General features: G+C 34.3%; 1 protein-coding gene across 1 annotated transcript; it reads left to right on the forward strand.

Annotated features, from left to right (window-relative positions):
* Positions 1-9,567: 9,567 nt before the first annotated feature.
* LOC100674158 (olfactory receptor 4A47-like) lies at positions 9,568-20,977 on the forward strand. Its single transcript, XM_064289167.1, has 3 exons — positions 9,568-9,761; positions 9,797-10,182; positions 19,484-20,977. Exons 1-3 carry the CDS (start codon positions 9,568-9,570, stop codon positions 19,888-19,890), a joined length of 987 nt encoding a protein of 328 aa, XP_064145237.1. The 3' UTR covers positions 19,891-20,977.
* Positions 20,978-21,692: the final 715 nt, after the last annotated feature.

Below are 21,692 nucleotides of genomic sequence, written 5' to 3' on the forward strand. Positions count from 1 at the left end.
TTCCTATTTTCCTTTCCATGTCTGTAGCCTTGTTTTAATACTGAGAATCCTTAACCTACGTTGGTATCTGGCTGGTGCTGACCTATGTCCTAGACTCCGGTTGTTGTCTGATGTTGCTGGTTCTCTAACAGATAGTCTCCCTTTAATATTTCTTGTAAGTTTGGTTTGGTTTTTTAGAATTCTGTTAATTTCTGTTTAACTGGATATGTACTAATTTTGCAATCATATTGTAGAGTTTGCAGCATATATTCTTGGTTGGCAGTTTTATCAATTCAAGGTTTTATATATGTCATCCCATCACCTTCTTGCCTGCACTTTTTTTGCCAAGTCATCAGAATTTAATCTTATTTTTCCCATTTGTAAGTGACTTTTTGTTTTTCTAATGCTGCTTTCAGGATTCTTTCTGTCTTTGGTTTTGGCAAGTGTGATTATGACATATTGTGGTTACATGCTTTTGGAGTCCATCCTATACTGGGTCCTTTGAGCATATTGGATGGTCAGTTTTTCATCTTTCCTGCTATTTTGGAAGTTTTCTGTCAGCAAATCTTCAACAATCTTCTCTGTGTTTTCAACTTTCTCCCCTGTTCTGAATCTCCAATCACATGCACATATTTGCTCTTGATTGTGTCCCATATAATTCTTAATTTTTCTTCATTTTCTTCTCTATTTTTTCCTCAAAGCTATGTCCATATATTTGTCTTCAATGTTGGTGATTCTGTCTTCCATTGTTTCAAATATGCTTCTAAAGCCTTCTATAAAGTTGTCTATTTCTAACTTTTGTTATCTTTCTGATTTCTAGTTGCCTTTCTTTGCATAATTTCTAATTGTTTATTTATTTTGATGTGTTGTTCTTGTATGATTTTTCTGAATTCTTCTATATTTTTGTGCTTGTTTTCCTTGATTTTGGTTATGTTTTTGTGGGTTTCATCTTTTTTTTTTGATTATTTTATGTATTTTTACTTTTTTTTCTGTGTTTTTCTTGATCTCTTTCCTAATGTCTTGGAGAGCTCTAAATATTAGTATTTTGAATTATCAGGTAGTTCCACTGCCTTTTCTTCTTCCAGAAGTTTATCTGAGTCTTTATTTTGCTCACTTGCTGGAGCCATCTTGTCCTGCTGTCTCCAAGTCATTAAGGTCTTATTTTCTTTATTTATTGATTGTATATTTTTTCTTTCATCCTATTTTTATATTTTATTTTGATGTCAGTGTGGGTAGGCTCTTTCACACCTTGTCTGGTGTGCAGGGCAGCAGCAGGCAGTGTGAGTCCACTTCTTTCTACACTGATTTGATAAGGTGGGTGAAGGTGGACTGTGTGGATGCGATTTCCTTCTGATGTTGGTCCAGAGATGTGGGAGAATTCACAGCTCCTCACCACATGGATGGGGGTGTCAAACAGGGTGTAGTACAAGATTACTTCCCACCATTCAGCAATTGGTCGAGTAGTGGGAGAGGACATGCTATGTGAGTCTGGTGTGGAGGTGTGCCTGAGTGTCAAGGATGCTCTAGCCTTGGCATCTGGGTTGGGGCCCAAGTAAAGGGAGGTAAGTGGCATATGGGGCAGAAGGGTGAGGTGTGGAAAAGCTTGTATTTCTTGTTTCCAAGTGCTCTATATCCTGTTGTGAGCTCCATGAAGTTGCTTTCCCATCTTCCCTGCTTTGGGTCATTGCTGGCTGTGCTTCAAGATGGCACCAGTGTTCATATTTATTGACAGGGGACCTCCCTTCATGTCTTTCCTGGCTCTCTGTTTTCTGTCAATATCTTCTTTCATTCAGTATTTGACGTAGTTCCTTATCCCTTCATTTGATGGAAAAAAGTTCCAGGATTGATGTTTGTATTTGTTTTACTTAGTTTTTTGGGCCTTTGCTACAGAGAGATGGAATGGTCATTCTGTCTAGAGCATCATGTTGGCTGGATTCACATGATTCATTTTGTAATATGGGTATTGTTCAAATACCCATTCCTTATAAGCCTTTTTCATCCCTATTGAATTTAATGAAACTTTTTGAATATATATGAGCATATACTGTGGTTCTATTTCTAGACTCTGTGGTCAATTTTGTTCAACTCTTTGTCTAACTGTGCAGAAGCATAACAGAGTATTAATTACCTTTTTTTATAGTAAATTCTAAAATCATGAAATGTTATTCTACCACTTTTATTTTCAAGATTATTTTAGCTGTAGGACCTTTTCATTTTAATGTACACTTTAAAATCTCTTTGCTTATTTCAACTGTTTCAGTTATGCATTGATGCATAACCAACTACCGTAAAACTTGGTGGCTTAAAAGAACATTTTTTTTTTTTTATATCTCACATTTTTAGCATGTTAGAAATTTAGGCAGAACTTGACTGATCAATTTTGCTCCATACAGCATGGACTTAGTTCAGCATTTGATATGCTGCTGATGGCCTTAATTACAGTGGGACCAAGGTGACTTCACCAATTTGAATGATGTCCTGGCAGGAATGTCTTAAAGACTGGTCTCTGCTGGATCCCTCTTCTTCTCCATGTAGACCTATGTAGAGAAGATTTCTCCAGCAAGCTTGTTAGACTCCTAAAATGGCTACTCATTGCTCTCAGAGGGAGAAGGCAGAAGCTGCCAGGCTAGGTAAGGGCTATTCCCCCAAATTGCTCAACATTCTGTCATGTTCTAGTGATCAAGCCAGCCACAGACTTGTCCAGATTGACAAGGGTGAAGGAATTGACTCCATATCTTTGGGCAGCATTAATATAACACGAAGAAAAGCATAGGATAGAAGATATTGTGTCCACCTTTAGAAATACTATTTATACTGGTTTACCTATGGTCACAATAACACAAATACTCACACAGGCAAGGTACATTCATCTTTTTCATCAACATATTATCCCATCATGGCATCAGCTTGAAGTTCAGGACTTCAATCTCTAAATCCATATCAGGTATGGGTGAGGCTCCTTTGGTACAGTTCATTTCATACAGCCCGTAAATTATGGTTTCTCTATATTTAAAGATATATGAACTGGAGTAATGTTCTCTCTTCCACTCACACAACGTACAATGGGAGGAATGCAAGATAACCGAAATAGACACTACTTTTCAAAAGAGTGGAAAGCGAAAGGCTATGTTGCTTCCCATAGTCAATGAAATTACATCAATTTATTTCAAACATTAAGCCTAGCTTTAATTCTTAAAATAAAACCTACTTTGTCATGTTAGATTTTTAAAATATATGGCTGTATTTGAATTGCTAAAAAATAGTTGAGACATTTTGAGGCTATGTTGATAAATTTTTACAAAATCTTGTAACTCTCTTATTCATCTTTGCTTAAGAGTTATGCTGTGTGTAGAAAATTAGTTTGAAAGTATTTTTATTTTCTCTTGTTCCAAAAGTATTTTTTAATGAAATGCTGAGTAGAATGCATTGATAAAGCTATATATGAATGGATTTTTTGGGGGTGGGGGGTGGGGAAGAATTGTCTTATTTAAATTATCGATTAATTTAACAGGTGTTATGTTATTCTGATTTTTAATTTTGTGTTTGTGTGTCCCAAAAGTTGCATTACTCAAAGGTTTCCTCCACTTCTCAGTTGGCAATAATATTGGCATACATTAGTTTATAATATCCTTTTATTATCCTTTTGGAATATACAGAATGTGCAGCGATGGCCCATTTTTCTCTACCAAATCTGGCAGTTTGTTTTTCCTCTTATTTTTTAAATTCCTATTGCTAGATGCTTATCCATTTTATTAGTCTTGTCAAAAACCAACTCCTAGTTTTATATATTTTCTCTATTTTTTAATTAATTTCTATAGTAGTGATTTCTCTTTTATATTTACTGTTTCGATTCTACCATATTCTCCAGGTTTATTTTGCTCTTTCTAGCTTCTTGAGATAGAAGCTGGTTGATTTTTTTAATAATTTTTCCTATTTTCTAATATTTGCAATTCAAGCTATCCATTTCTTTCTAAATGCTATCGACAATGTATCTAATAAATTTTAGTATTTTTTCATTATACTACTGTATAAAATGTTTTCTAGTTTTCATTGTGATTTCTTCTTTAATCCACAGCTTATTAAGAAGTGTGTTGTTTAATTTGTAAATAATTGGGGAGTGTATATTTTTAAATCAAATTTTCTAGTTGAATGTTATTACTATCAGACATATATCTGTATGATATAAGTCCTCTGAAATGTATTGTAACTTGTTCTGAACTAGAATATTGTCTATTTTGGTGAATGTTCCATGAGGACTTTGTGATAAATAAAATAGTCACACATTTCCTTTCTCTTTTCTATTGCCATACAATCACCTTACTTTTGTCTTTAATGGTTTAATATAAAGATTTAGGTTCAGATAATCATTACCCAGCATTTTATTCTACAAAGTATATCTTCTCATTTTAGAATTATTATAGGAACTTTGGGTTCAGTTTTATCATCAGATTTAATGTTAAAAGATAATTGTATACATATTCTTCTTGCAGTATAAGTTGCTGTGAAGTTTTTTTATCATTTCCTTAAAATGAATTCCAAAATGAAATTTATATCTATATAATTAGATTCCAATCTAAAAATATTCATTTCTATAAATTTCTTCACCGTGGAATATAGGAAATTGTCAATTTAAGGACACCTTCATGGACACTGGCTAACAAAATTGTATGAAATATTAAAAAAAATTGAAGCTAGGTGTTTTGACTAAATAGACACACTCATGTGATTTTTGACAATAGGGATTGATTACACAGGGAAATTAGATAGTGGGGGAACCACCGATGTATGTAGTGAATTTCATTGCTGTAAAGACAAAGCAACCTGAAGGAGAACTGGGACATGCCACAGAATCCTTCAGCATACATTTTGAAGTGTAATTAAGATGATTTGGGGGCTGCTAGTAACAAAGATCTAAAAGAACTGTGACATTAACAAGGTAGAGTTTTGATTTTTTGTCTTAAAGGAAATGCAGAGTAGGTTGATTGAATTTAGTCCCAAATGCTTATTATGAACACTGAATTCTTCTACTCAGTAATTATTAACTCCTGACTTCCATGTTATTTATTTTTTTTAATTTCTTTCTTTTGAATAAAGTATACTGAGCCAAAGATACATCATTTTAACAATTTCTACATGTACATTTCAGTGACCCTCGTTACATTCTTCAACTTGTGCTACCATTCTTGCTGGTTTCCTTTTCCACATTATTCCACCACAATTGTCTTAAACTAACTGCTGTCTAAGTTTCCCATCCAATGTTTTGATTAACCATTTGTAAATTTGATCTAACATAGGTAATTCTTTAAAAGAGCACAATGCTCCAAACAGAGGTAATTTACTGATTAAAGTAATCTATTTTTTGGTTCAAAAAAGACCTCAGGCTATATTTTTGGTTTAAAGTTTGAAGATTATCTCCGGGAAAAAAGTCTCTTGTGCTCACTCATATAAGTTGAGTTTTTCTGCATCAGCAATGACCATGCTCAAAAGGAAACAAAGAAAAAAAAAATCCCTTTTATGATAGATTCTAAAAGGATAAAATTCTTAGGAATAATTTTAGCAGGGAAGTGAAAGGCTTCTACACAGAGAACTGTAAAAGAAATTAAAGATAGCCTAAATAAATGGGATAACCTTTCATGCTCATGGATTGGAAGACTCAATATTGTCAAAATGTCAATACTACCTAAAGCAATTAATAGATTCAAGGAAATCCTCCTCAAAATTTCAACAGCCTTCTCTACAGAAATGGAAAAAAATCAATTCCCAAATGTGTGTGGAACTGCCAAGGGCTCCAAACAGCCTAAGCAACCTTGAAAAAACAACAGAAGAGGAGGACTCTCACCTCCCAATCTCTTGATTTCTATTCTTGTGGTAAGACCAAGATCACAGGATGGAAGTTGGAGCTCTGGACAACTTGTCTGAGATCCAGACGAACATCAAGGAGGAAGGGTAAAAGGGAGTTTGGGTTCCAGTTGAATCATCTCACTTCCTGCATGTCTTACTTAATGACTTAACTTATATCTTATAGGCCACCTTAATTTTCAAAGGATGCCGGGAAATTTAATTTTTTAAATCTGGGGCTAACACTTTCCCTGGAAATATAAGGTCTAGCACTAAGGTAAAGGGGGGTAGGAGGGGGAATATAAGAAGGCTACCAGAACTCTATAATGTCTACAAATTTTCTTTCTTTTTATGCCCGTTTCCAAGCGATGAATTTCCTCCTCCCACAGGAACAGAGTTCCTTGAAACTTCGCGTAAAAAGAAACAGTTGGTAATGTTTTCCTCAGAAAGCACTGTGTGATAAGACTTAGAATTCCTAGATTTTCAAGGTATTCCTTTAAATGTTTTATACTTCTTTTTTTCTTACTGTTCAATATAGATTTTACCAATTTGCCTGTCTGTAACTCTTTCTGTGACAAACTCAAGACTCTTACTGCTAGTGTGATATATTAGTTTCCTAGGGCTGCCATAACAAAATTCTGCAAAGTAGGTGGCTTTAAACAACAGAAAGTTAGTCTCAGTTCTGGATCCACAGGTTCAGCATCAGGGTGTCAACTTTGTTGATTCCTTCTGAGGCTTTGATGGAGATCTGTTCTACTCTTCTCTCCTACCTTCTAGTAGCTCCAAGAAATCCTGAGTTGCTACAGCAGCATCACATGGCATCCTCCATCTGTCTCTCTTTGTCTCTGTGTGTCTCCTCTTTTATAAGAGCACCAGTGTGACCCACCCTACTCCAGTAAAATCTCATATTAATCTAATTGATAACATCTTCATAGGTCCTATTTATAAACAGTCAAATTCACAAGTACGGGGCTTGGACTTCAACATATGTTTGTGAGGGACACAACTCAATCCATAAGAGGTGAGAACTCTGCTTTACATGCATTTGAATTAAGCCTTCAATGATTTGTTCTGAAATTAACTTCTTGGTCCAGTGGGAGTAGATCAGATGTCATCTGCAAAGGTATAGCTTAAAATTACACATTCAACAGGTTTACCTATTTTGAAGGTCATAATTTAAAAAAGAGAATTGTTACATACTCAAATTCTTTCCATTCTGGACTCTTCCCTTTGGATGGTTTGACCTCAGGTTATACTTTCGTGATTTTTCTCCCCTGAGTACCTGGTCCTGTAAATCCTGTTCTATGTGGGTAATTATTCTTGTAGCATCTCTGGAGGTGCAGAACCTACTCTCAAAATTATGATTAAGGTCCCAGTGAGTTTAATGATGGAAGAGTAACCCTTTGAGATGCATCACTGAAATGACTCAGCAATATTTTTTGTATTTCAAATGTAAATAAAAGGTCCAAAGACCTTTATGTCACCACAGAGAGTGCTTATCTATCTGAGTTTTTCCATGACTGTTCAGGAACAGAGATGTCAGACTCAAAGTGTAACAAAATATGAAAATAAAATTATTCTCCATCCTTCAGGTAAACCAAAGTTTAACTATGGAAGAAATCAGGCCAGTATAACAGATTGAGAATCAAAATGTTGTAAAGGCTATTTCACTTCTAAACCACAAAATGCAAAATATTTTTCTAAACTATTCACAGTTCTCTCTCCCACAAAATTTACTTTCTATTTATTTATTTTTAACCTCATACCACTTATTTAACATTTGATTTTTTTAGGACAAATTAGGCAAGCATTGGGTTTTTTGACTCTCTTTGTTTATAACGAGGATTCAGACTTCTTTTGGTTAGAGGACATTTCTGATATTTGCATTAGGAGTCCCAATAATTTAAAAAGTAACAATTTTATGAAAGATTGAGAGGAGACAGACTTCCTGAAGCATGGAAAGTTTGGATAGAGAGGAACATTTCTAGTCCAGCTGATGGTGCATGTACAGTCTTACTGTCTATGTCCACAGAGATGTCATCAGTGTATGAGGCTGTTATCCTTTAGGACAAGGGAGAAGGCACCACAATCCAGAACTTGGACTGAATGACTGTTTCATTATGCAGGTAACCCAGGAAGTATCTTGACACATAAGAGTCTTCACTGAGGTTTATGTCATGCCAGAGTACATTGGTAGTGTGACTTGGAAAGTCATAGTCTTTTAAAAGTTCTCCTGAGTGATTCTGATAATCGGCCGTATTAGAGAACCTTTGTGGTCAATAAAAATATGGGGATTGACTTAATTCTGTGTTACTTGTTTGGGTATGTTCATACTGTAAAGATCTAGAGTATATTTACCTCCTCTAACATCAATACTCTTAGAAACTAAGTTCAAGGTAAGTATTTGGGGGTTATTTTAATGGACAGAGATTTGTAAATCTCATAAGGGATCAATGGAAGTTCTCGGTAATCTGTTAATAATTAGAGTATGATGTAAATCTGTAAACTTTGAATGAGTGACTTTCAAGGACCCAAGATAATACTTACCCAAGCAGGTAATTACTTCAATTCATAGGAGTGAAAAGTTGGGTAAGAAGAGGACTGAAATTGATCAGTAGACTTAGCAGATAGAAGGTGTTTTTATGAAGAAGAACAGAGAATTGGGTTGCTTGCTTTAAAAAAGATGTGGAGTAGAAGCCTTAATAATTTAAACAATGAGGATACTATACTGTATAAATATAGTGAGAAAAATTGTTACTGTAGGAAATGAAGGAGACAATTACAGGAGGAAGAGTGACAAAAATGATGGGATCTAGTGCACACACAGAGGTTTTAGCAGAAACAGAAAATCCATGTACTGTGAAGAGGTCCAGCAGAATTATTATGTCAGATAGGGAAGTAAATGTCAACAGAGATTTTAAAAGTAACTAGATATCATTACTAGGACTATTCTAAGAGATAGCAGGCTGGCTAATATTGATGGTATTTATGACATAGTTTTGTGTGAGTGTGTGTGTGTGTGTGTGTGTGATCTTTTTCTTCTTTTCCTTGGGATCTCTTCTCTCATCTCTTTCAGTCCTGCACACACATCACCAGTAAAAAAGTCAACTGTTTACAACAAAAATTGAATCTTTCCATGTTTTATTCATGCTCATATAATTATTTCTGTTTTATAATGGTATTATACATACTTTTATGCTTATTTCTATGTTCCTCAGCAGTACTTTGTCAGTACCAGTTTTTGAAATTGTGAAATATGACCATTGGGGATTTCAGTTATTAGTTAAAAAGATTCTACCACTCCTAGAATGTAGAAAATGAGCGCATTTACTAACATGAAATTGAGTATTAAGTAAATCTTCCTTTGTTTTTATATTAAAGCTTTATTCTACTTATATTTTATTTTTATAAATAGCATTAACCATATAAAACCCACTATATATAATTTTATTTTCTACCAGATGTGACAAGTTAGTGTGGTAGCCCTATTTATTTTATAATCTACTCCTTTCCCCTATGTTTCTAATTACGTTTTTGTCTTTCGTTATTTGATAAGATCACTGAGGTTATGGGCCATATTTTAATTAGCCTTGTATTCTTAAAATATTGTACAGAGCTGAAACATAATAAATCATAATGCCTATTATGAATGAATAAACAGATTTTCTGGGTATTTCATAGAGTCACTAGTCATTATAATTTTATGTAAATATGTCCTGAACTCTGAAATAAGGACACATAGAAGAACATATGGAACAAAGGAAAAATGTGACTGAGTTTGTCCTCTTGGGGCTCACTCAGAGTCTCCAGGGTCAGAAAATATTATTTGTTGTGTTCTTGCTCATCTATATTGTGACAATAGTGGGCCACCTACTTATTGGCATGACTGTAGTGGTCAGCCCAACTTTGGATACCCCTGTGTACTCCTTTCTTGGGCACTTAACATGAAAAAAAAATTTTTTTTTTTTTTTTTTTTTTTTTTTATGGATGCTGTTTATTCTACTGCAGTTACTCCAAACCTGATTATAGACTTACACTATGAGAAGAAAACAATTTTTTTCCAAGCTTGCCTGACCCAGCTTTTTGCAGAACACTTATTTGGTGGTTTTGAGGTTTTACTTCTGATGGTCATGACCTATGACCGCTATGTGGCTATCTGCAAACCCTTGCATTCTATGACCATCATGAACCAGCGGGTGTGCGTTCTGCTGCTGCTGGTGACCTGGGTTGGAGGGTTTCTGCATGTTATACTTCATCTTCTCTTTGTTTACAATCTTCCCTTCTGTGGTCCCCATGTCATTGACCACTTTTGCTGTGACATGTGCCCCTTATTAAAACTTGCCTGCACTGACATCTATGCCATTGGTCTCACTGTGATTGTCAATGATGGGGCAATACGTGTGGTCATTTTTATGCTGTTACTCATCTCCTATGGAGTCATTCTTCATCCCTGAGGAACCTTAGTCAGGAAGGGAGGCACCAAGCCTTATCTGCATGTGGCTCCCACATTACCGTGGTGGTCCTCTTCTTTGTCCCTTGTATTTTTCTGTATATGAAACCTCCTTCACCTTAACAATTGAAAAATTCTTGAGTGTGTTTTGCACTGTTTCCACCCCTATGTTGAATCCCTTAATCTGTACTCTGAGAAATGCAGAGCTGAAAAATGCCATGAAAAAGCTTGGGACCAGAAAAAGAAAATGAGGTCTTAGACAAATGCACCACCTACTTTCGAGAGAAAACTGTCCCTACCAGGAAAACAAAACAAAACACTGAAATCCACTGCCATCCAGTGAATTCCAGGGAGGCTGCATGTAATTATTTAATTGTAGTAAATATTTCCTCACGTCATCATGACTGGGCATGATGAGAAACATTTATTAGGATGCTTCCAATGATTTTTTGAAAATATATTTTTAAGAGTTTCATTTCCTTGGGAAAATATACATACTTTTTTGGTGTAGAATAATTCTGTTGAGTCTATAGATTTATGTTGCATGTGATGACTTATGCTGCAGCTAGTGCCAGAAATTTATTTTAGTTAATAGAAGTTTCTCTCATGTCTCTTTCTTAAATAAATCTAATCCTTTTTCACAACTAATAGTGTTCACGGCTGATTTCAGAATAATACATATTTGAAATATGACATAAAATTATGTTTCACTCCACCCCATACAGAGATACCTCACATTATATTAGAATTTTATATTTTTATTTTTGTATCTGTAAGATCTTTTAAATGTGTAGTTTTCCATATATTGGTTAGCATGTTAAGGTTTATAGAAAAAATGCTTCAGAATTCTAAATTAATCATAAGGAGGCTAAACATACAAAAGGAATGTGAATGAACAAGGCAGATAGGCAGAAAAATGACTCAACCTTACTCTTCTTTTCCCAATTGGGAAATCATCTCCTCAAGTGGAGCAGCTTTGTTTGGTATTATATTTTCATAAAGATGATGCATTCATCTTCCAATATCTTTTAAAATATCTGATGAAGCCTTTCTTATTTTTCAATATCCCATCTCCTTCTTGCTCGTAGTATTTCATGGTCTTCTAAAAGATCCTAAACCAAAAAAAATAAAAACCTACCTATTGCCAATTTTGACTCATAGTAAGCCCATAGGATAGGGTAGAATTGCCCCATAGGGTTTCCAGGAGTACCTCGGGGAATCAAACTGCCTACCTTTTGGTTAGCAGCTTTAGCTCTTAAACTCTATGCCACCAGGGTTTCCAAAAGGACCTAGACCCTGCCTTTCACATGGAAAATTAGCAAAACCCATAATCGATGATCTTCAAATATACACTCCAGAATTCAGCACTGGATTACTTTGCATGATTTCATTGTCTAGAAAGATACTGACCATTCATGCTGTTTCCATTCTCACATCTCTTCTTACAGGAAAGCAGATTATTTGGTAATAAAGAGATTGGAATATATTGTTTTATTTGACAGAGGCCTCATTCATTACATTTTAGTGAACATATCTTATTTGAATCAGGCTTAAAATATTATCTGCCCCTGTGATAGTAGGAAACTTGTGGTCAAAGACGCTCGTGGTCCCTGCCTCCCCTATGTAGGCCTATTTTATGATGGTTTAATGCGATGATAGGGATTGGACCCAATTCACAGTAAAGCACACTGTATGCATGAATTTGTATCCTGGTATTTATCTCCAGTATTATTCCATGCCTATTTCTTATACCACCTCAACCCTTCCTAACAATATTCATCAAATAATATCAAACATTTGTTTGGTCTGAGTTAACATAACTACATCCTCCACTTTTGGTTATTCAGTCGATTTTCAAATTTGCATAGTTATATCAAGTGATGAGATAAAAATCTAGTTAATTACCTATTTATGTTCACAATTTATAAGTTACCTGAAGATGGAAAAGTTAATTATTTTTGTGCTCTCTCTTTCTTGTGCAATGTGTGGGATATAGAATTCATGCCAGAAACTTTGTAAATTATTTATATTTTTGAATTCTCAATCTATTGGAATCAGAATTTTTAGTGATGAATTTTGATGGACTCCTCATGTATTAAATACATGTACCGGTTTTCCTTAATATTTGCTACAAATGTTTATCTTACCATGTTTTTCATATTATGAGTGTTTTTATATACAGATGTTCTAAATAAAAATTCTGTTAATTTTTGAATTCTTCATTTACTTATACTTGGAGAATTCCATTCTTTTTCATTGCCTTTATACATTTAAATCTTTTTTTGTTTTGCTTTGTTTTGTAAATAACTTTTCAAATAATTCTGTTTTCAACCCATCTAGAATTTATTTTTATTTGTGGAAAAAGAATATCTATACCTACTTTCTTCAAATTGCTAAAATATTCTGCCAGCATAGCTTATTAATTAAGTACAAATTTAATTTTTTTCTGTTAATATGTTGTTTTATACATCTTTAAAAGAATTAACCTTGTCTTCTACTGTTTTTTTTTTTTTTTTTGGTTTATTTCTCTGCCACTAAAATGCACCCTTTCAGTAATTAAATATTTTTAATGTTATTTATACCTGCTCTCCCCAAAAAAGAAACCAAATCCATTGCCATCGAGTTTATTCTGACTCCTAGCCACTCTATAGGACAGAGCAGAACTGCTCCATAGAGTTTCCAAGGAGCAGCTGGTGGACTCAAAATACCAACTCTTGGGTTAGCGGCTGAGCTCTTTGACTACTATGCCACACCCATCTATTTAAGAACTCTCTTTTGAAAGCAAAGAATTTTGTTTTTCTTTCAGGAAGTTAGCATTGCATTCATATCACTAAGCAACAGAAATGGAAATCTTGCCAGAGGTTTCATTTGTTCTGAAAATTACACTTATGAATATGATATACTTCCCCTCAGCCACATCCCTGGACATACATCTGTACGTACAATTTTGTTTTAATTAAGGAGTTTTGTTATGCTGCTCAGTCTTTTAGTGAATGGCCCTCTGACATCAAGCATGACGTAAAGGGCGCTCATGGTGTTATTTCCTTGTGTCCTCATGAAACGCAATGCCCTTACACTAGCTGTCTTTCAAATAGCATGCATGTTACCAGTGTATCAGGGAATTTCTAATTCCCGCCTCCTAGTGTTCATCACTGGGTGACAGTATTAGACTTCCGCCAGTCTCTCCATGTGCAAATGTTCATGTAACAGACATTTCCAAAGTTATCTGAGCACTAGGATTATGGCTTTCTAATGCAAAAGCTGTACAAAGAAAAAGAAGAATGGATACATCTGAATTGTGGTGTTAGCAGAGGATATTTAACATACTATGAACTGCCCGAAGGTTGTAATGAATTAACTTACTCTGAGTATGACCATGTCTAAATTTTATCTCACAGAATTGTGACAGTATGCTAAGTCAATCCTTGAGGAAAAATGTAAATATATATTTCACTTCTTTCCACATATAACTATGCCTAACATTTCTCTGATTCTAAAAGTTCATTTGGAAGCAGAACAATATGGAAATTGCATTTAAATTTTGAAAGAGTAATGAACTGTTGTTGATAATAAGACAGATTATAATGTAAAAATTAAAATCAAGTGATACTGCTCAAAAACACACTCATAGACATAAACTAACGTAAATTCACATATGCATTGAAAGTCAGGGTGTTTCAGTTAGGGTGCTTTTGGTTGCAAATGACAGAAAACTCAACTAAAAACTTTTTCAACTATAAATGTTCTTATTAATTGGTCATCATAACTATAAACTTCAAGGTTATGGCAAGCCTCAGGGTTAGTTGATAAAGTGTATCAATTTTGTGTAAAGGAGCCATACACGCAAGTAAAATTTAGCTTACTCTAAGTTAATGTTCCAGTTTGAAGTCCTAGTCAAGATGAGTCTTGGTCCAACTGAGAGTAAAGTGATTAAGACACATCCTCTTGGATCAAGAGTTAAATCTTCATGTTATGACTATTCATGAAAGCAATTGCCGATTGTGTTTGAGAAATAGATCATTATGCCTCCAGCTGACCTAGATTCAGGCTTAGATCAACAACATCTACTCCAACCCAGAACTGCAGAACTGTGATTATCTGTCTGTTCAAGAAATGGAAGGTAAATTTCAGTAACTTTCCTAGTGCCAATGATCTCTGCCTCTGAACCATAGGGTTTATTGGGTATAATCCCTCTAACAGTCAGAGTAAGGCCTTCCTTTGCTAGGAACATGGTTAGTCAAGAGAATCTGGGACTTGTTCTCCCTTCATTGTGGAATAAATATTATCTACTTTATCTAAAGATTTATTGATATAAAACTCATAATTTATCATTCACTTTTAAAATTTTCTCTTCACATTACAGACTTTTCTCATACTTGCTTGTCTGCTACTTTTTTTGGCAAGACTCAAACCTTTTTCCTCTAGGGATTGTCTAGGGAAGAAAACTGTCCAGGAGAGGTAACTTCATTTGAATTTCTTCCAAATATTTAACAAACAAATTTATAATGAACTTGCATTGTCTTTCATTTAAAACAGTGATGATGTAAAAAGCCACACACTGTGTCTGCACATATAAATGGAAGAATTATTTCCTAAGAGAATGACCCAGAAGATTTCTAAAAATTCAAATTCCTGTCCAGGCTGAAGACTCTCTTTCATTGGCATTTAGTCCTGTAGATGGTTTCTTGTCATATTTTCTCTTGATGCATATCTCTCATTGCTTGTAGGAATCTGGAAAGTCATGATTTTCTGGAGTGAGGTTGGAGAGATGTAGGGGCATTCTTCTAATGAGAAAAGAAATGGTCTTTGGATATGCTTTTTGAATGACTGAATTGCTGAAAAGTTCTCCTCCTATCTGTGAGAAGCTCTGTCATTGGCTTTTCCAAGAAGTTAAATCCCAGCCTTTACCTTGTTAGGTACAGAATTAATGACTAAGGGCATGAGTATGACCCTAAATCCTCAGTCAAAGTAAAGTAATTTTTGGGTTTTTTTTTCATCATAATTGATTAAAAAAAGAAAAATTCAAATAACTAATTTCAGTGATTTTTCCTTTTTTCTTTTTTCGTGTCACTAAATAACAGGCTTTACCAGGTTAATTTCCATTATTTTGCCCAGTTTTTACATAGTCCTGCAAACATAGCATCTTCATTGTTTTTCCAGCACATTTTCCCAACAGGTGAGAACATTCAACTTTTTGCTGTTACTTTTAAATGTCTTCGTGTTCCAGGCATCCACATATATACTTCCAGAGTTATCTGAAAAAATATATATATATATGATGGGCAGCTTGTGTGGAAGTGTGAAGAGTGTAACCACTTGGAACTATTTCTGGGCCCACTGATCAGACGCACATTGCCATGTGCTCTGTGATTTCAGATAAATACATGAGGTATCTTCAATTATTCTCAATGAAAGAAGCCCTGATTTTCAGGACTAAGGACAAGAACCAAGAGGTGAGTTTTTGAAACATCTGACAGAGGACACTCATTAAAAATTTTATATGATATATAGAAATAGAGCTAGTTTCTTAAAAATATTTCTTTAGGTTTATTGCTAATTTGTAAAATTAAGCAAGAGAAACACAGAAATTAACCAGAACCTACACAGTCTATTTTGCTTTAGTATTTTATCAGATAGACGTTTACTGTCCGTTTGCCAGATAACAAAAGAGGCATGCTGTGCATTACAAGGAAGTGAACAGGTTTGTAATCTTGGTTCATAGGATATGTGATATGTTAATAAAGATTTATAATTAATTTAGATGTATTCAAGCTAAATCCAAAAACCAAACCCATTGCTGTTAAGTGGATTCTAACTCATAGCGACCCTGAAGGACAGAGTAGAGCTGCCCCATAGAATTTCCAGGGAGCAGCTGGTGGATTCAAATGGCCGACCTTTTGGGTAACAGCCATACCTTTAACCACTGCACCACCAAGGCTCTGTATTGGAACTAGAAAATTTTAAACTATGTATTATATCAAGTGTGTCAGGGTGTAAAAAAAAAGTTATGTCTGGAAGTTTGATATGTGCTCTTAAGTATGAATATTTTAAATTATGACAACAACCTTTATATATATATATACAGATACATACATATGTATATCTTTTTGTATATATAAAAAATTATGACAACTGTAATGAGGTATACATATATATACCTTTTTTTATTTATTCAAAATGATACTGGTAATGAGGAAGTACCTTGCCTACTGCCACTTAGACATACCCAGTAATCCAGTGCCATCAAATCGATTCAACATATGAAACAGTAATTGTAATGTAATATAGAGGTTATTTTTGTTACTATGACATTTTAATTTCTATTTGTAAAAAGCCATGTTCTTATAAAAATTAATTAAATGTTTTTTTTCTAGAAAGGTGTAAACTTAGTGGTTTAAGTTGACAGACTAGTAATTATTTTAGTCTTTATAGTATCAAATCTTTGAGGACTTAGACTATAGTGGATACTTTACATACTGGTTGTTTTACATGGAAATAATTTAGCTGGCCAATAGAATATATATTTCAGTGAAATCCAGCAGTGATTATTAATAACATTAAGGGCACTAGGCCTTGCAGAAAATAAGTGGTTAAAATACAATTAGATATAAACTATCTTTACCATTACATTCTTCAACAGCTGTGCCTTTATTAATCTACAGCTTCAAAAATGATAGAACTCTTGAATCACCCAGACATATAGAGTGCTCTTTACACCTGGTTTCTGAAAGAAAGCTCAAAGTTCTTCTGAACAGGTTCTTTCCCCTCAAGCAAATCAATAAAATGATATCAGCTTGTCTACATTTGAGGAGTAGTAATTCAGCAATTTTTTGCAAGAATGAATAACCCTAAAGATCATGTTTCTCTATATATATGTCTATTCTCTCTTATTTGAGTTTGTCTTTAACCATAAATGCTAGGGCCTGTGGGGGATCAACGTTCTTGTTTTGTTTTTTCCTTTGAATTTTCTTTTCTTTTTCCTGTTTTCTTTCCTTTCCTGTCTCTTTCCTTCTCTCCTCTCTTCCCGTCTTCTCTCCTCTGCTCTTCTTTTTTTTTTTGTTTGTTTTACTCTCGTCTCCTTATTCCCCTTCCTTTCCTTTCCTTTTTTATTCTTTATTTTCTAGGATGGGCTCTGTGTTTATTTGTAATGGTTTCCCAAGAAGCCTCCTAAGTTCGGGGTCTCAGAGATTGACATTACAGCACTCTTTCAGTACAAGAAGTCTTTCTGGAGATTTCTTAAGAAAGCTATCCTCATTTAACACATTAACATCCCCATTACCTGTGTATATTAATTTCTTAAATATAATTTCTCTGCTTCTTGATTTAATTCTTCTTTTCTTTCATTTTCTACTGTTTAGGTCTCCATCTGATGCGTGGGTACAAGTTTTTCCTTTTTTTTCTGGTTAACTTTTATCAATATACATACCGTGACAGGTAGATATTATGACACATATTCAACAAAATAGATAATTCTCATAACGTACAGTTTTATTCTATGTCCAAAAATGTGTATCTCTGAGTTATAGATATATAATATTCTTTTTATAAGTAATATACTCATTCCTAATGTGAAAAAGATCCAGATGATTTGTTCTGATCAAATGTCCATAGAGAAACATTCAAGAACAATAATAAAAAGCTATTGTTTATTGATTCTTCATCAGAATCCAGCAGCACTCTAAGCACTTTACATGTAAAAACACACACACACAAATTTCATAATTTTACAAATTATGAAACTGAGGCACAAAGAGGTTTATGAAGTTGCACAAGGTCACAGAGACAGTAAGCGGTGAAGGTGGAATTCAAACACAGACAGCGTCGCCCCAGAGTACGCATTATTCATCACTGTGCTGTGCGCTCTTTCCAAGGGTGTCCAGGGTCTTAAACAGGTGCACGCTGAGTGAGAAAGCTAACCATTATTTCATCACTGTAATGATCCAATTCCAACACTGGCTAGCATTTTTTAAAGTAACATTGATGAGCTTGGAGATAGTTCTTTAGTTACAAATATGTAAATAGAAACATCCAGCAGAATAAAATAAGATGGGGTTTCACTGATAGTGTAATAGACAGTTGGACTAGAAAGGATTCTAAGATCATCTCGTTTGAATCTTTATTTTTCAATGAGTAAATTCAGACAGATTTGAGACTAAATGTAGAAATTAACTAAAACTCATACCTTCTTACACTGAGTTTGGATTTTTCTTTTGTGTATGTTCCTTTTCGGAATGTGGAGATTGAAGTTCTGATTCTGACCACTCTCAGTGCTTAAGAAGTATTATATATAAAGCCCTCTTCTGTTGTCCTCTACCTCTCTTTACAGCCTCTATTTTCTCCCCCATGGCTACCCAGCTCACCTGCAATGGATTTGAAGAATGCTGGCTGCTAAGGTACTAGTTGTTAATTGCTATGTGTCAGTTAACTTCAGTTCAAAAATATTTGCTGAAAATATAGATCATATTGTAAGGGTACTCACCACAAATACTACCAACTCAAAGTGCTGACTGTATTTCAGTAGATTATAGAAGTATATTAGGAGTAGTGGGATAAGCAAAGAGAAAATGGAAGGCATTACAGACCCTTAAAAAGAGACAATCTATGTCCAAATAATTGCTACAGGTAGGAATGCACTAAAAATTTTTGTAGTTATCTGACACATTTCAAAGTCCAACCCCTTCAAGTTGAATGAGAGATTCATAAAGACTGAAAAACATTTGAGGCAGAAAATACCAAATTTCTAACAGTGGAATATCATAACATTTCGTGAGATATTCATGAAGAGGGGTTATTTTTGGTGGTGTGTAGATCATATTGTAAGGGACTCACCACAAATATTACCAACTCTGAGTACTGATTCTATGTCAGTTTATTTGTTTACAGTTTATCTTTGCCACTAGAGAATGTTTCTTGAAAGCAGAAAAGCTTTCCCTCTTTGTGATTGCTGACCTCTGTGCCAAGAACTGTCATGTTTTATAAAAGGAGTATTAAATGAATGAAAGACTGTTGGACCTCTGACTTATCTTCTCTATAGAAGGTCCACTAAGATTTAAAGGTAGAATCTCTTATTCATAGGCCCAATCCAGTCATCTGAGAGGAAGTAGAATTGTTAAGGGAAGACATACTGGGATCTTTGAAAGAGAAACTCAGTAGATATTTCTAAATGTTTATTGTACCCATTATTGGAACTTGCTTGCTCTGAAACCTATTTTATAGGGCTCACTGTTGTTGCCAATGATGGAGCCATCTGTATGGTAATTTTTATCCTTCTACTAATCTCCTATGGGGCCATCCTAAAGTCCCTGAAGACTCACAGTCAGGAGGGAAGGCGCAAAGCCCTGTCTACCTGCAGCTCCCACATCACAGTGGTTGTCCTCTTCTTTGTTCCCTGTATTTTCATGTATGTTAGGCCTGTTTCCAACTTTCCCATTGACAAATCTATGACTGTGGTTTATACAATTATTACTCCCATGTTGAATCCTCTGATATACACTTTGAGAAACTCTGAGATGAAAAATGCTATGGAAAAAACCTGGAGTGGAAAGTTAACCACGTGTAGAATAAGAATTTGCGTCCACACTGAAAATATCATTGCTAATTCTAAAGCAAGAAATAGGCAATAAAAGATCACAATGAATGATTAAGTCAATTCAATGGATTCTCTAGGAATGCTTCTCTTTATTGATGCAAAGACATCCAAAATGTAGAACAAATTATCTTTGACATTAGAATGAAACTAATAGAGACATTCTAGAGGTGGGAAAAAATCCATAAGTATTTTTCCTGTTATAATTAAAAGTAAAACTAAGCTTAACATTGTAATTTTATTTTTCTCTGAATATACTGAAACAGGGCTTAGAAAAAAAATTATTTCCTTTTAAGAATAGAAAAACACAAGTTAGTTTCAAAAATTTTCTATCATTCAAATTAATGAGAAAACAATTTGCCCAATGCTTAGAACAAATTTTTGAGGCCAAGGGTGTGGTTTTAAAATTTTATGGTTCATTATTGTATGAGCACAACAGCTTTTTTTAGCTCCACTGTGCATTTTGTGTTTAAGATTACTTCTGTTCCTCTGGGCAATGTCTACATATTTACAATTCTGCCTATTTTAGTGGGACATGAAATTGTGTTTGGTTTGAGACACCATCAGTGAGCAATTTTGTAGATGGGATGTCGTTGATGAGGAAAACTCATTCTAGTTCTTGATTAGCGGACAGATACTACTCTTTCACTTTGTATTTGAGAATAACATTAATCTAGGTTATAAACATCTATGTTCTCATTAGTTATTATGTGCATTTTTTGTAATTCTTAAAATATTGGATAGAACTTCTGATTTTATCTGCATGAAATTGAAGATATGGAAAGAAATGTGTTATTTTCCATAAGCAGCATGTTCCCTAAAAGTTGTATTAAACTAAAATACTTTTTTACATAGAGACTTAGAAATGATTTGTTTTGGTAAAAACAAAATTTTGTTTTTCAATTTTATGTAAAAAAAAAAGTAAGTTTTTCTCAGTTTACAGTCCATCCAGGAACATCCCAAAACCAGAAAGCAGAAAGAATTTTCTCAGTGTAATATGGAACATTATCTATGCTTAACAAGAGTTTATTTTCTAACTAAAAGAAAGATTTTAGAACTTTTCTTATTTTTAAATTTTAGTGTGTCATTTTTCATGTCTATCTGGCAACATGCTATTATTTATAAATCTCATAGCCTCTTACCTAGAATATTACTGATATCATTGAAACTACCTGATTGTACTCCTCTGATGCCATTTCTTCACCCCTCCTCAGAAGTAACCCCAATCCTAATTTTTAAATCATAGTTAAAAATAGTTTAACTATGTATGTGTGTATCCTTAAAGAATACTGTTTAGGTTTTCTTATTCCAGTAGTTTCCTTTAGGAATATTTGGTGTTGTCTGTGTGTAGGATCATATCATCTGTGAATAGGAATCATTTTACCAATTCCTTTTCAATTTGGGTGCCATTATTTCTTTTTCTTGCCTTATTGCTCTAGCTAGGACTTCCAGCACAAGGTTAAATAGGAGTGGTGATAAGGGCCTCCATGTCTTGTTTGTGTTCTCAGGGCGAATGCTTTCAGCCTCTATCCATTGAGAATGATGCTGGCTTCTGGTTTTATATAGATGTTCCTCAAATTTCTCTACTATTCCCATTTTACTGAGGGTTTTTTATCAGGAATATGTGTTGGGCTTTATCAAATGCCAGTTGCGTTACCATGAGATTTTTTTCTTTCGTTCTTTTTGTATGATGGATTATGTTGATTGATTTTCTAATGTTGAACCATCCTTGTATACCTAGTATGAATCCCACTTGGTAGTGTTTATTACTTTTTTAATATGATGCTGAATTTTATTGGCTAGAATTTTGCTGAGCATTTTTGCTTTTATGTTCATGAG

Source organism: Loxodonta africana, chromosome 7, assembly GCF_030014295.1.
Source record: "Loxodonta africana isolate mLoxAfr1 chromosome 7, mLoxAfr1.hap2, whole genome shotgun sequence".
NCBI lineage: Eukaryota > Metazoa > Chordata > Mammalia > Proboscidea > Elephantidae > Loxodonta > Loxodonta africana.

Excerpts from the sequence above, each read along its gene's own strand:
- LOC100674158 (XM_064289167.1), top strand. The coding sequence starts at position 9,568 with ATGGAACAAAGGAAAAATGTGACTGAGTTTGTCCTCTTGGGGCTCACT. Across the intron at positions 9,762-9,796 it reads TCCTTTCTTGGGCACTTAAC|TTTTATGGATGCTGTTTATT; the intron begins ATGAAAAAAAAA and ends TTTTTTTTTTTT. Across the intron at positions 10,183-19,483 it reads CACTGACATCTATGCCATTG|GGCTCACTGTTGTTGCCAAT; the intron begins GTCTCACTGTGA and ends CCTATTTTATAG.